This window comes from Nymphalis io, chromosome 5 (assembly GCF_905147045.1).
Source record: "Nymphalis io chromosome 5, ilAglIoxx1.1, whole genome shotgun sequence".
Taxonomy (NCBI): domain Eukaryota; kingdom Metazoa; phylum Arthropoda; class Insecta; order Lepidoptera; family Nymphalidae; genus Nymphalis; species Nymphalis io.
The window spans coordinates 12,280,370-12,297,454 of NC_065892.1; the positions used below are offsets into that span (position 1 = coordinate 12,280,370).

General features: G+C 30.9%; 1 protein-coding gene across 1 annotated transcript in view; it reads left to right on the forward strand.

Moving 5' to 3' along the window:
• Nucleotides 1–17,085, forward strand: part of LOC126768611 (uncharacterized) — a 43,911-nt gene that overhangs the window by 5,873 nt on the left and 20,953 nt on the right. Inside the window, exon 4 of the mRNA XM_050486799.1 lies at nt 16,320–16,489. Coding sequence (XP_050342756.1) covers nt 16,320–16,489 — 170 coding nt within the window. The remainder of the gene's footprint in view (nt 1–16,319; nt 16,490–17,085) is intronic.

The window sequence follows — 17,085 nt, forward strand, 5'->3', positions numbered from 1 at the left end:
AACGTTTTATTTTATTTGTGTAAATAATTTATAACTTTTATAAAAGGGCAGTAATTCCTGTAAGAATTCACTTCAATCTCACTCGTGAGGTTTTGAAAACAGACTAATACGATACGCTATTTCGATGCGTCTATCCTATAAATCTTGTAATTATTATCGTTTTGCTGTGTTTCGATCTGTTGTTATAGAATAGCTCTACTGATCCGCGCCAAAAAACTAAACGTTTTTAATTCAGTGCTCTAAGTATTACTTAATTCATATACTCACTATCATAATTGACATTGATATCATCAAAAGGATATCGTGTAATATGTTTTCATTTCACACACTGATATGATGACCTATTTGCTTCTTTTTTGCAAATACGAGTACAAAGATTTTACTGGTGGTAGGGCTTTGTGCAAGCTCGTCTGGGTAGGTACCACCCACTCATCAGATATTCTACCGCAAAACAGCAATACTTGATATTGTTGTGTTCCGGTTTGAAGGGTGAGTGAGCCAGTGTAATTACAGGCACAAGGGACATAAAATCTTAGTTCCCAAGGTTGGTGGCGCATTGGCTATAAGCGATGGTTGACATTTCTTACAATGCCAATGTCTAAGGGCGTTTGGTGACCACTTACCATCAGGTGGCCCATATGCTCGTCCTCCTTCCTATTCTATAAAAAAAAAAAAAAGATGAAAATCGTTGCAAGAATAGGCTGCGTGTAATGTTTGGTCAAAGTTCAGTTCGTGAAACTCGAATCGGAACAGTCGCCCCTGCTCAATCAAAACGATTGTCGTCTGACCCACTGTAAGTAGATAATAGCAATGGCAATAATGTATTGTATATTGCGACTCGTTGACTACGCAGTTGACTGATTAACCGATCGCTCTTCCTTTTTATTATGCAGTTCTATTTTTTATATAAAAACCATAGCCATAATTCAGAATTACTAAATAACAATTTCCATCGTTCTTCAAGTATGAAGGATTTTCATAAAAAAATTTATCCCTTTTATCACTACCTAAGGGGATACATTTTCAAAAAACCTTCTTAGTGCTAACATACTGTGTTAAAGGAACCTGTATGCAAAATTGCATGGTGCTGTGCTGTGTCCCAGTAGTGCGGATTGTGCTTTGCAATGAATTTTAGCGATTATTAGACTTCGCAACCGCTGACCGATCACCGTAAAAGTTGGCACGTATACGTATATTTTTCATTCTGCATGCATCACTTTAACTTGTATACTGTTCAACTGATCGTCATGACAATTGATCTAGGGCTTAATTGGGACACGAATATTTTAGCGTAAGTCTTAGTAAATAAATTTAAAAATGCATTATAATGTAAGTGAGAAGCTAGTAAATATGCATATATTTAAACAGTCCATTTAGTATTTTGGGAGTAGGAGTCTCAGCCGGGTTATAAGCAAAATATATTAATGTATGACATTAATCAATCAATATGTTGAATGATTAATTTTGAGTATGATTAATTGACTAATAACTTGGAATTATTTAAAACTAAATAATTCTCAGTAAAGTAACAGCCTGTAAATGTCCCACTGCTGGGCTAAGGCCTCCTCTCCCTAGTTGAGGAGAAGGTATAATTCTCATACCATTTTCAATCCAATAAAATTAAAACTGTCTTTTATTGGCAAAGATAAGGATTTAGTGTAGAAAATCCGCACTACAACAGACATGTATACTAGAATATACAAGATTTTTCGTATATAGCTAAAAACTGAATACAAAATAAGCGTTTAGGAATACGCAATCGTAATATTAACCGTAATTAATAAGTACAAACGTAATTAATAACGTGCTAGATATTGAAAATATTTTTATAATGTACTTGTAAAATAAGCTTTAGTATAAATGACGTTTTCCGTGAAGTATTTCTAATATGCCTCGCATACATTACCATTTGTAATCCCGTCCATATCGTGCTCGTTTATTTACCTCTTTCTCAGTCACTAATTGAGTTTGCAGTCTAAACATAGATTGGAGGACGCTTAATGATACATAATTCAATAGTATTTATAAGTCCTGACAATTATTTTTATGAACTATAAAAATAATTGTATATATAGACTATTATCATGGTATAAGCGGCTATAACGCGCCATTCATTTAAATCGGATCCTGTGAATATTACTAGTTATTACAATAGAGGTTTTTTATTTTATTATATTTTTTTTAATTCAATCGTAATAACTAGCCTACTTTTCAAATCATTTTTATGTTATTGTTCTATCGTATGTATTACTGTCTATTACTGCTGCGATCGCTATCTTAGCGACACCGGTAACAATAAGATTCAAGGTCTGTTATTCTACAGGTCTAGATATACATCTACATAATATGTATGAAAATCTATTTCAATAGATTTAATATACATAATTGTCAACAATACGTATGACAATTTGTTTATTGCACAACTCTAATGCTAAAATGCTGGGCGTCTAGTATCTCAAAAAGATAATAATATTTTTCTTACAAATACTCCTGGCCAACATGGTTCTGTTTATAGAAAAAAAAAGTGTAAAAGAACGTGATATATCATGGTATGTTCTTTTGCCACCGAGCACGAGTGCATTGTAATCAAATAACGACAATTTAACATTCATATAGGCTAATTGTCAAACACGCAATCATGTTACTGATTACGAGAGCACAAAAATAATGAATGAATGAATGAAGCTGATTTTTTAAATCATTCTTACACTTTTCAAATATATTTTTCTTATTATAGACAGTTTAGATATTGTGCAAACAAACACGGTTTTGTAATGTATGATTGTACATCTATTTTAGTTATAGACTACAACGTTTTTCTAAAAAGATTTCGTTCAAAGATTTTTAAAACTAAATAAGGCACAGCCAGTAAGTAACCTTTGATAGTTATTTATTTAAAAATGCAGCTCAATAACACAGTACGACACAATTTATTTGCCAATCGAGTAATTGTATTGTAAAGCATAACAATCTAACCAGAAGCATGATCAATAACTCAGTCTTTATTGAGACGCTCTATTTTCTACTCCTGAGCTATTAAATATACTTTGATACATTTGTAAGCGATTGAAGATACACTTATATAATTCAAGAGACACGAAGTAGGCCACGACATTATAAACTTTGAAGAAGACTTAGAAATGAAAGCTAAGGAAATTTTTATCATTAAAAACGTGACTCAGAATTTGTGTCGTAATATTTAAAATTAAAATTATTTGCGAGTTTATCAATGACGTATCGTTTTTTATTGTACAATTATAATTAGTATGTATTGTGCTTTCACATATTTTTAAATAATACGTTTTAATCAATCCTTCCAGTTATGTCCTAAATTAAGTTGTATGTATAACAACTGATTTTTGTTGAAGGTTCATTTGCACGTTTCAAATCACTTAGACCTTAAAGTAATAGTCCAAAAACCTTTTTATAACATAAAACGCCCTTTCTTTTTGCGTCCATTGGCGACAAGAGAGCTGGTTTTCGCAAGTGGATCGGAATTGGGGTACAAATAAAAATGCTGTTCTTACCACTGTTCCACGCAGTCACTATTCGTACGGTAGTATTTTTTTTATTTATATATACTTATTAAAGTCCTTATTGTAAATTTTATTATGTAAAATATTGAATATATATTTCACACATCTACGTCTGTTAAATTCCTCCTTACGTTGCTAACTTGTTTTTTGCACGGCTTTCACCTCGATTATCGGCTAAACTCATCCCCTATTTTACTTAGCCCGAGGAAGATCTACTCGTGTAATGATTTATTTATTTTTATTTATTTTATTTATTTATTTTGAACAAATTATACATATCTTAAACAATAAATACGATAGGAACTACATTAGTATAAAACTGTGTCGTAGCTACTATCGCCCTCCAATTCGACAGCACATTTATTTATTATTTGTTCATTATATATTTAATCCGTAACAGCCTGTGAATGTCCCACTGCTGGGCTAAAGGCCTCCTCTTCTCTTTTTGAGGAGAAGGTTTGGAGCTTATTCCACCACGCTGCCTCCAATGCGGGTTGGTAGAATTCACATGTGGCAGAATTTCAGTGAAATTAGATACATGCAGGTTTCCTCACGATGTTTTCCTTCACCGTAAAGCACGAGATGAATTATAATCACAAATTCAGCACATGAAAATTCAGTGGTGCTTGCCCGGGTTTGAACCCACGATCATCGGTTAAGATTCACGCGTTCTTACCACTGGGCCATCTCGGCTTTTTTTATATATTTAATACTCTGAATTAATTAATATCCTAAGTTTTCGAAATACTGGTTATTTTTCGTTAATGTTGCGTGATAAATAGCATTTAATTTGTATTTAAATAGTTCTTTTGTGTTAACGCAAACTTTAAATTTAAATCGTTTATGAGCAATTTCAAAATAAACTGTACTATTCTGTAAAAAATATTTTATTTGTAATGTTGTTTTTAGTACAAACTTTACCATAATGTCTAAGGGAATAAAGTTTATTATAGATTATTGGTATTTTCTCTTAAATATCGAAACAAAACGGACTTTGTGGCGTATTGTTTCCGTCGTGCGACTGTATTTAAAAGCAAAATTAAAGAAAAGTATGAAACCAATAAGCCTTTTATAAATTTAACTAAACTAGTAATCAGTATTATCACTTGATAAATCAAAGAAAATATCCGTAGTTTTAAGGATTTACACAAAATAAATGTGTTTCATTAAGTTTTGCGACTGTCGCTTTTAACTCGGTTATTTTTTAATTTTACTCCGTAAATATAATATTTTACCTGACGTGAGTAGCTTTTACGAAAAGTAATATATTTACTGGATACATAATTATGGCTGCTTGGAATTAAATCGTAAAAACTCGTAGATTACATAAATTTAACTTTATAATTTTGAAGGGACGCAGTGACAAAATGGAAGTCTTAAAAGAAAACTTTGTGTTCACATTATTTCAAAATTGCCTAAATGTGTATCTATTATGACATACATTTGGTTTACCGACCTAGAAACGAAACGTTAAATAATGCCAGTTGGTCATTTTTTATACTTTTATTTTCTTTTCCAAGTTTTTGTCCGACTGTGTTATTAGTGTCAGAATTATAGCTGTAGTCTGATAAATTTGAAAAGCATCGGGCCTTTCAACATTTACATTTTTTTTTTTGCTTGGAAGTGAGGAACATCAGTACTACTGTAATAATACTACTATTTCACATCAAAAAACACATTATTTTAATGATAATGATTAAGAAATTAAAAAGTTTGATCATATTTTCTGATACACATGTTATCTATATTGATAACATTTTGTAACAGCATACATTTATTGGGTTAGTCGGGTGCAATATGAACTAAACTATGTATTCCGACCTGTTGTGACTTGCTGTTCCGTTAAATGTGACCGTAGATTAAGTCACAAAACGGAGGTTACATAATGCAGTCACATAATCTTGTAGTTTTAAATTGTTTAACAATTACCTATCCTACTTAAGATTATTAACTTTTTGATATCAAATATTACAAATATTTTATAATATGTCAACAATAACAATTATTAAATAAACGTGATTCATTTTTTTTTCAATAGTAAATCTTGGTCACATACTACCTAAGGAACGAAATTGAAACAGAATATTTCAACACTGCGTCCACGCTGGCCATACGTTAATTTTAAAATTAAAGCAAAATAGCGTCTCTCGATGAAGACTGATGTATTTGCTGCCATTTCGTGTCGAATTCCTTATTTAGAAGATTTTTTTGCAAAAAATAGCGGTCTCAATACGGAATGTTCCGGTTAGCTCAAATTTTCGGTTTTATTTTAGATTTATATTAAATAGAACATTAATAAAAATAAATATTTTTGATACCTTTAACTTTTAAATTAGACTTAAGAATTCAAATTATATTTACTAATCCACATTAAATTATTGGAATTATCAAGAATAATCTGACACGAGTTGGGAAGGAGACAGGTAAATTCGATGGTTTTAAATATTTTAAAATCTTTGTAAAATTTTTACTTGGTAAAGTAACAACAAATCGAGAATTTATATATAATTTTAAAAATATCTTTTTTCACTTAAATCAATATATTCTGCTAGACATCATTCATCATGAAAAAATAATTAAACAAAGTTGAGGGACACGGCGAAAACCTACGGTACAATTTTTTTTTGAAATTGCTCTTATGTCTTATTAAGTTATTTCAAAACTAATCTTTTAAAGCCTCTATAATATTTTAAAGGTTGGGTTTTGTGTTTGTTATTAAAGAATTGCATATTACAAACTCCTTTGCGAATAATAATGAAAATAATAGGCGTAGCGTTATATATTAAAATAACTACTTTTTATAAAAAGAAATGGAATAAATGCTACAGCAAACAGCAGCGGAAGTAATCTCGGTGTAAACTTAGTATAAAAAATACTATGTGTACTTTCAAATATTTAATTAAGAGACTGAATTAAATTGACAGCTTGGATCGATGAATATTTGTTTGAGCATGTAATCTAAGCGATAAGTAAAATAACTTAAGATACTCCTAATCATAGTTATTATCACTAAGAGCTGTGTTCACAGAGATAGTGTGAAGTGGGGACGAGATGAAACGTTATCAGCTACCTAGATGTTTACACTCGTGAGACAATAGCCGGAACAAAATAAATTATTCAATTGTTTCTATAGAGTCGAAGATATAATTATAAATAAATCTATCTATCCCATACATTTTAACAACAAGACGAATATCATTTGTATGGTTGCGTTACGTTACTCCCTCTGGAATCATTCAAAACAATGTATTAGAATAGTTATTGTTTTGAATTATAATTTTTTGTGAAGCATTAACAAACCAATTTCAATAATATTTTTATTTCACGTAATTTTAATATTAAAAATTCAAAAATGAGTTTTTTATTTACCGTTTTATGTGCTAAAATCAACCGCAACCTGCAAACTCCTTATTTTATATATATTTACTCATTTTTAAAACAGTTCGATAAAATTAATAAAGAATACACATGAAATGTGTTTTTTTTTAAATGAAATATATATTAGAAAAGAAAATCAGTCAAAAACAGTAAAAAAGTAATCTCAATTGAACTCATTATATCCTTTAAGGCACTTATCGCCTTCTTCATGTAATAATAAACGTCCAAATATCAATTTTACGAGGTATTTCGTTATTTTTCAAAAATTATTGATAATTTTTAGTTTACTAATAGCGGTATATAAAATCTCGAAACAGTATCAGATAAAATACAATGTTAGATCACTCAAGGGGCGATTGTTGACACGGTAACATCGATACAATAAAGCTAAGCCACATTGCACACAAAACGTTCTATTGAAAACGTATATTAGCATATATTATATCAGATTTGGTATAGTGTTATGATGGATTTCTGTTTGCTTTTTTATATTCAGGTTCAAACCGTCTCATACAAGTCTACGATACAAGTGTGCAAACAACATTGTTTGCTGCTTTTCAGATAATTTTAAGTGAGGTGTAAACTGGTTATGAACGGATTAGTAAGTACTCGGTTGAATTATTTATTTATAAAACAATTGTGGGAATTCAATTTTGTTTATTTGTTTTATGAATTAATAGTCTGATCAAGTTATAGTGAGATTTACTATGGTCCGGTTGAATAGGCAACCCGATATTCATTCGTTATTCATTCGTTCGATTCGTTCGTTCGTTCGTCAACATAAAATGAAAAACAAATGTTATATACCTTTGAATATTCCTATGTTCGTTCAGAAATCTTTGTGCTGACGTTGTTTTGGTATAACTCAGTTATCCTTTATTGATTACTGAAGAGAAGGTTTTAGTTTCTAAACTAAACAGAAATACGCGTATACAAATTTTATTTAACTTTAATTTCAGATATAAATATCCAATTTCGCTAATTCGTCATCAATACTGGCTTCTCATAGGTTCCAAAAAGTGGATTTCGTTTAAATTATCTCACTTATTCTGAAAACGTATGTAATCATAAACAGATCAGGGATGTGACAACTTAAAGCCAAAATTGGCAGCATGTTGGCAACGTAAAAAATAATAATATCGTACTACTTTTTGGGAACTTTGGAAAACTGTCCTGTTTTCAGAATGTCTTCCAATTTAACCGATTTAAAAATTAACAGTAATAGGATACAACTGTTAATTTTTAAAACTTATATAAAAGATCGATACTGATCCCGAATTTTATAGATTTTGCGCTCATGCGTAACGAAAACAACCATGAACCATAATTTATTTATCATTCTATTATAAACTCCATCTTACGTTTACGAAGATTGTTAAAGTCGATGCAATGCCTTGTTCATAATATTGATTGTTCCATTACATTGTCAAGGTTGAGATACGCAAGTTGTTTAGTTGTTAATATGGATTCTAATATCAAATTTTGTATTAGAAAAATATTTTTATCAATAAAATCAGAAACTCGTCTACACGAAAATATATAATATAAAGAATATCTTCCGTTTCTATTTTACACGAATACAATTGTCGTCCATAAGCATTCAATCGTACTGACATAATATGCATTTTATATACAAATGAGATCAGAGAAACAGCTGCGTTTTGTAATTTATGATTATTAGTGTAGGAAGCCGTGTAAAGATAATATATAGATTAGAGATATTGCGTGATAAGGACCAAGCTAGCACGCGGGCGATTCGTGGGAGGAATCTTTTTTTGGCCAATGTGCCTCATTACGGTCCCGTTCATAGAGGTTGTTATCATTTTTATAAAATAAAATAAGTATGAAATTCAGATCAAGTGATGTGATGATTTAATTCTAGTAATAATTTGATTTCGGTAGATTTGTCAGGCGGTTGTTTAATTATTATAAGAAAAAAATCTCTAACAAATTTTGCCTAATTCATCATGATTATTTTATATAAATGAAGTGAAAGTGTAGGAATTATTATTATTTATCTAACCGCAAAACAGCAGTACTTGGTGTTGTTGTGTTCTGGTTTGAAGGGTGAGTGAGCCAGTGTAATTAAAGACAAGGGACATAACATCTTAGTTCCCAAGGTTGGTGGCGCATTGGCGATGTTAGCGACGGTTAATATTTCTTACAAAGTCAATGTCTATTGGCGTTTTTTTTTTTATAAAATAGGAAGGCGGACGAGCATATGGGCCACCTGATGGTAAGTGGTCACCAAACGCCCTTAGACATTGGCATTGTAAGAAATGTCAACCATCGCTTACATAGCGAATGCGCCACCAACCTTGGGAACTAAGATTTTATGTCCCTTGTGCCTGTAATTATTCTATTTTATTCTATTGGCGTTGGTGACCACTTACCATAAGGTGGCCCATTGCTTGTCCGCCTACCTATAATATTAAATATATAAATCGCAAAATCTACTTTAGAGTTATTACATTCATCAAGAATATATAGCATTTTGAATAGATTATTTTGTGATTGTTAATCTACCAGAAACCAGTCCGCTTCAATAATATATTGTCTTACAAAAATAATAATGTTTTTCCTATGCCTGTATATACATAATGTAATGCAAGTGTCATATACTAACAAACATCACAACAAACAATTCTAATTCATCAAAATATTAAGATAGTATTGTATGAATCATTTGCCCTCCCGGTGAATATAAAAAAAAAATGATTATTTGCTAAGCTGTGCCTAATTATTTTAATATTTTTTAATAAATCAGCAATAGCTCAATCAATACATTCTCGATATCTTATCGCGTCGTCAATGTATTGATGGAATTACAAAGTTTATTGCAAATAAATCAACTTGCGATTGTCCGACAAACGTTATCCGCAGATGATGATTTAGATAACGTCATTAGACAAAAGATTGTCATATTGAACTTTGATGTGAATAATGAAGAAAATAAATTTGATGTGAAAAATGTAGAAAATAAATTGTATTTAAGTATTTACGGTCCAATTTGGTATTTACAAAAGATAACACCGACTTTAAATTATTTACGGTATTTACAATTTTAGATTATATAGAATCCATATTGCCTAAACAAAGCCGATATATTTATTTTATTTATTGTAGGTACATAAGCAATAAAAATACTGATACTTAATTATATAATTGCAATATATAAATAATATATTATATTAATATACCAACTACGGACGAGATAAGTCACTTGATACGTAATATAATAATACAAGGGTGTAATAAAGATAAATTTGTTACGAACACGAGGCATGCACGTGATTTCGGTTCGTTATTGAGACTAATGCAATCAATAAAGCCTACAAAGTATCGCTCTTCATTAGGTTTTATGTGCGACGTTGTAAGTGCAACGGTGTAAATTGTCCTACATTATTTAATAAGACTTGCAAGTTGCTATCAAATTGCTTACGTCAGGATCGGGTGCTATATACTATCTGCCCGTCCCGACTTCGTACGGGTGAAATGATGAACATCTTATTTTTAATAGGGTATCCTTAAAATCCTTTTTTTAGTGAGAGAACGTAGACGACGTTGCGAAAGGAGTAACTATGCTAAATTTCAAGTCGATCGGGTCTATAGTTTCGGAAATCTCGTCATGAGTCATGAGTCAGTCAGTCATATTTCACTTCTACTATGTGCTGCAAAAACCAACATCGTTTCCAAATCTTTCATAATAAAAGATAGATTGATTTTGACAATGATTGGAATTTAAAAATGACTGATTCAGGACACAGAATAAATTTATATTCACAACATTAATAATTTCTTGTTACTAAGAATAAATTTTACAAAATACACGCAATATAGCGCGCTAATAGCGTTCCCAAAGTGTTAAATCGATAATTTAATTAAGTGATTACAATATGAACCATTACATACATTGCAAAAATAGGCAGTTAATTAAAAACTAGAAAAATTATTATTAGTATGGGACAAAATTAAATAAAGGTGAATGTGTATATTTTATCCACTTCTAGGTTGGTACTTGGTAATTTCTTTTGGAATGTGCGACCCACGCTCGAGTGTACGTGAATCATGGCTAGTTGTGCATCAGAGCCAAATCTTATCATGCTTACACTATGAAATATTACCGGCAAATGCCCGTGTGAGGAATTTATTTGCCGGCCAATGCGATGCCTAAGGGTTATTAAATTTTTCGTCATTGGAGAATATAATTTTAATCTAATGTATATATTTTTAATTATAATTTAACCTTACTCCCTCAAAATTATTAAAAAAACTGAAGGTCAAACAAAGACGCGGGTTTGTAGTCTTTTATATGATACCGTAATAAATTTTTTGTTTCATTGTTTCATATAATTAGGTTGCTAATCATATTTTTTTAATAAGTTAACTGCAGGCATTTGACCAGTTTATCGCTAAGGTCTTTGAACTACATGAGTAACGTGGATATAAGATGGAGGAATATTTATGTAAATTAAAATAAACCGTGTCTATTTGTGAGAAGTGCTTTGCTCAACTCTAACCTTTACCAGAGATGTCAGCTATTTCAGTATTTTCGCTTTATATCTGTCCACGTTATTTTGTCGTATGAAAACTAAATGGAAAATTATACAACCTTAAAATACATACAAAATTAATTGAATCTTCACAAGGTTGAATAATATATGTGTGTATTTAAAATTTTCTATGTCGTCTCGTTTTATTGCTCTTTTATCTGTTTTTTTTTTGGTGTGTTTATGTTTTGCTGTACAATTGTATGTCAATGAACTTTAGAAAATGCTTCGATATATGCATAGTTAGTTAATTATCAAATGTTTCAAAGTAAAATATATAGCTTATCTGTCAAAACAAGTTTCTATGAATTATTAATTCGTTTTACCATCCACTAGGTTCAGCGTCCGCGTACGGTAGCTGTAAATGTCCCGATTCGTCCGTAATATTGGCACTTCTCCAGCGCAGCATTCCTCGTGTCATAGTAAACATAGATAGCGCCATGTGCTCTACCATGTGATGGTGGTCAGATTCTAAGACGAAAGTACTTGTCGCGCACTTGTCTTGCATTTGAATTATTCTTCAAGATTTTTTCTGACATACCTATAAGTATAAAGTGCTCATCGAAACTTTTTCACATAAAAATATGGTTTGTCATATAATAATATTCATTTGGCAGTCAAATATTTTGATATTTAATCAGTTCCTATGAATTGGTCATTTCAACAAATGTTTATTTTAATAAATATTTATCTATCAATATTGTACAAATATTTTATTTTTTGTTTGTTAGATAACATTATCAATACATACTAACTATATTAATAGGGTAGAAATAGTTTTATTTTACATATTAGAAAATTCACATTCCTTATAAATTATTTTTTATATTGACTGCCTCGTTGGTCTAGTGGCTTGATGTAAGGCCGCAGCCCCCAAGACCGCTGTCTTGGGTTCAATTCCCAGATCGAGCCAATAAAAAGTTATTGGGTTTTTCTGTCAGAAAATTCTCAACATCCCGGAGTCTGGAAGTTGGAAGTGTGTATACTCCCGTGCCTCGGAAAGTCCGTAAAACCGTTGGACCTGCGCCCGAACTCTTTCCGGTCGTGTCGGATTGGCGTCCCATCGGATTATGAGAGTGAATGAAGAGAGAGCGCACCTGTGTTTGCGCAAACACTTGTGCACTATAATATCTCCTGTGCAGTTGGCTAATCTCTTTTGAGATTGGCCGCCGTGGCCGAAATCGGTCTGGAGGACATTATATTATTATTTTTTATATAATGATATATTATATTTATGATATTTTTTATATACTCATACATATATATTTGTTACGGTATACATCTTTTAAATTGTAATAAAGCTGTGTTACAAAACTGTTTTTATTACTTTCATACCGTATATTATTTATATAATATATTTATATTTGATACTATTGAGTTCAATGTCTAGAATGGTTCAATTTATATTCACCGAACCCAGACTTGTATACGGGTTTTTGTATACGGGTAGGGGATTAGAAAATCAATGATCAGATCCGCCTGTTATTGTGAGAGCAGTCAGTCAATAGCGTTTTGTATATGCTATAAAAATCACATTAGCTCTTTAACCAACTGTTGTTATTATATAGTTAAGAGATTCCTTAATCCATACAGCAGCGTTATATAACAGCGTTGTTAAAAAAAGTTACGTATACCAAATACATACACTGTTATATACAAACGTGCTCCTACGACAAGTCGGATTTAAAAACCTCGAAACTTATAGATTTATGAAAAGCTGAACTGATCTAAAAGTAAGTCTATAACAAAGAAAGCCATATAAAAGATGCTTTAAATATGCTATATACTTTCGAAAATAGCATTATTTTCGAAAGTGTCGCATTTTCAATCTATTAAAAATAATTATGTCTCAAAATTTCTTAATGTTCTCATTCTGCAATATTTTTTATATGAATTCTATGCTTGAAATGTTAAGTCATACATTATTAAAAATGTACACAGTAAAGGAGAATATCAATATTATACTAAAAAAAAACAAGGAAATATTGTGATGATAACAATTGTAAAGCTCTCCTGTAAAGTACACAGTTATACGACCTTTGCACTAACAGTATCGTATAGTTGACAGAACGACCATGTCCTAGAACGGGAAATCCTTCGTTTTGACGGAAGGGTGTGTTTTCCAAAAGAAAAGTACCTAGTACAGCAGTTATAGCATCCGTCACAGCAAACCTTAGTCGCGCTTTGTGCTATCCACATGAATTCTCAATAATATAGAAATAAACGACTGAAATAGTTTGTTTAAATATGATTTCATGATGTTAAATCTGTGGATGCTGCATCTTAAGTAATTGTGTGTCAACTTATATTTACAACTACATACTGCGCAATATTCTATGAGATAAGACGCTAATAATTTCCGTGTAAATATTCACATTCATAAGAAACTGGTGATAACAGTCGTTCGTAATTTGTCTGTGTTGTCATTTTAGACTTCAATTCCTCGATATTAATAGATAAATATATTTATTAAGAAATGTATATTTCAAAATATATCATATCTTTCACACCTAAAATTTTTCTTGGAAATTAAAAGGAAAAGGAAAGAACAAGAACATTATTTGTAAGAACATTTAAAAATCATGTCTTATTAATTGTAATTAGTTCGTGTATATATATATATATATATATATATATATATGTTTCGTGTATATGTATATGTATATACATATATGATTTTTTTAAATACATTCTGATATATGCTCAGAGGTTTCCTTAAGGTTTTTTGAGATTATATTGCATAACATCTTAGATTCATTTATTTTCTCATCTCGCTGTTAGAGAATTAAAAACCCACTGTTTTATAAAATATACTAGCTACCTATTTTGATTAAGCGCGTGCAACATTAATTTTCTTCCCAATGATGTTTTAAAATAATGATACATGTAATAAATATAAATAAATATTATAATACTAACTGTACGTAACAGATCGAGTGGATCCAAACGATATATCCGCTTGAACTGTGCTGTTCCATCTTACCGCACGCTACACGTCTTTTTTTTACACAGGCGTTCATTGAAATACCAGTTAATATATTGTATATTCATGGATTCTAGATAGGACTACTGATCAAAATAGCAAAGTGTAATTACGCTTACTAAACAAATTCTTATTTATTATCAAAACCACAGAAGTTAGCGAACAAACCGACAAACGCAAAAAATGTCTTTATTTTATAATATTGAAAGATAATAAAATATATCACTAAGGTCGCGCCGTCCTGCCGAGGTTAATAACCGAAACAATTTTTATCACCTGAATACATCAATTAATTTGCATAATTAAATAGATAATCGTATTAAACTTATATAACAAACAATTGGTAAGAAAACGTAAATCTTAACCTAAACCGACGAGACAAGCAGAAAGCACTTCGCAGTCAAGGAAAACATCGCGAGGAATCCTGCAACATGCAGATTTTATTCTTCAACCCATATAGAAACGACGTGGTAGAATAACCTCCAACACTTCAAAAGGATAGATTTTTTTTCTCAGCAATGAGTATTTGTATGCTGTTACTTAAATAATAGACACACTTTTATAACTTTGATGTGAATGTTTTGAAAAATAAAGATTAATTTATAAAGACATCAATTTATTACTCGAAATGGCTCCGTAAATATAAAGCGCGTAAATGATCTAATTTCATATCGTTTAATAAAATTTTACTTCACAATAACTTTAATCATATATTTCTATAAGAAAGTAGTTGTTGATGCTAGTATTGATGGAATCCCTTGACTTGATGTTCAAAAGTGAAGATAGCTCCATTTCGCTCCGCAAAAACAACAAATAACCTTTCATTATCACAATTGACGTCATAACTTCTGCGACGTTTTTTTTCCATTGCGAACAACTGCTGTTTTTTTTTTTATTATTGTAATTTTAAAATGGTCCTCTTTGCTGATATTGTCGCTGTTTTTTCTGCTAATTGAAGAAAAATTACATTGGTTTTTATGCAAGCATTATATCAAATTACATGTAGCCAAAGGAGGTTATATATAATATATACAATTTATTTACATGATGTTCAAATTTTTAGAGCATTATATTTATGCTCTAAAAATTTGAACACAATAAGATTATATTATATAAGATTATTAAGAATCAATGCGAAACGCAAGCTTATGTCGTGCAAGGAAACCCCAGATTCTAAAATAGTTAAAAAAGGTTATATTTTTATTGTAAAATTTAATCCTCAGTCTAGACTTTGTAATCGTTTTTCGATTAAGTACTGTGTCACCTTGAAGACGAATCTGTGCGTGACATAGCATAATTATAGTATAAGTAATTTGTGTCAATTGTCGGCGTTCATGTAACACTGTGCAAATTTGTGTCTGATGTAGAAGATTGATGCGACATTGGTGGTTTTTGCTCGCTCGTATTGGTCAATAGTTGGTTGGTTTCAGCCGTGACGTTCGCCTGCGCGCGCATCTTCCATCTCGCTAATGTTACTTTGACCTTTAACCGTATGGAAGCCCTGCGCTGCTTTAATTTTATACGTAATATTTCTGCTGGTATGAACAAAAAAAGAGTGATAAATTTGGTTGCTATGCTGGATTAAATTTGTTTTCTTATCACATAGCTATTGCGAAATCTTAATATTGTTGAATATTAACGTTTATGTTATAATATAAATAAATCAAAGTAGGAATATTATTAAACCAAAAAATAATTTAATATAGTTTCTAGACACTTTGTATGATGGTAACCTTTTAACATGCAAAATTATGTACTTATAGGTTTTCTTAGTAGATAAATACCGATATCACAAAAGACAATGTTCAATTTGACCGCCAATAATTACAAATACATGTTGGTATTACTACATACACTTATATTTCTTTTTAGGAGCAGCCATCAAATTGACTTGCCACCGTTTGGCCATTATGCCACTGGAATATTCTTCCTGGACAAGCTACACCATCAAGACATTGAGAAGAAGTTCAAGGAGCTCGCTGAGAGCCTTGGTCTGAGTGTTATATGTTGGAGGACGGTACCTACTAACAACGCATCTATTGGTAAGTCTTATTATTATGTTGTTAAAAATATTTTGCATTTTAAATGTTTTAAAGAATAAAATAAAATGAGATTAACGTCTTTTGGGCATTATTATTATAACAAATATCAGTTTGTTCATTTTGCATAAAAATATTTTTACTGCAATAGATTCTAATCTTTTTTTTTGTTGAAACATCATATTTTGTTTGTTACATTAATTATTTTTGTAAAAAAAAGACGCTGAGGGTTACTTTCAGATATCTTTAACATTCTTAATAATCAAGTAGCAAACGCATTTGAAGAGTCAGAAAATTATAAATAGTTTTTTTTATACTGAAAGCAGCTCTTATTAACTTACTAAACAAATATCACTATATTTATCAAATCAAACGATTCGATCATCTTCATCGAACATTTGTCCAGCTTGTGCTGTTGTTTGTACGGCAGTTTGCGATTTGCGACTATCATTCCAGGTCGTACACGTAGTACCTAAGTCGGTTGGGTCGTTAACGCGGCCGAGCGGTCTTGCGATGCTTGACCATACGGTTTGTTTAATTTAAAAATCTAAAGATTTTTGCTCGAGAAACTCACAAGATCTATATTTTGCTTCAAATTC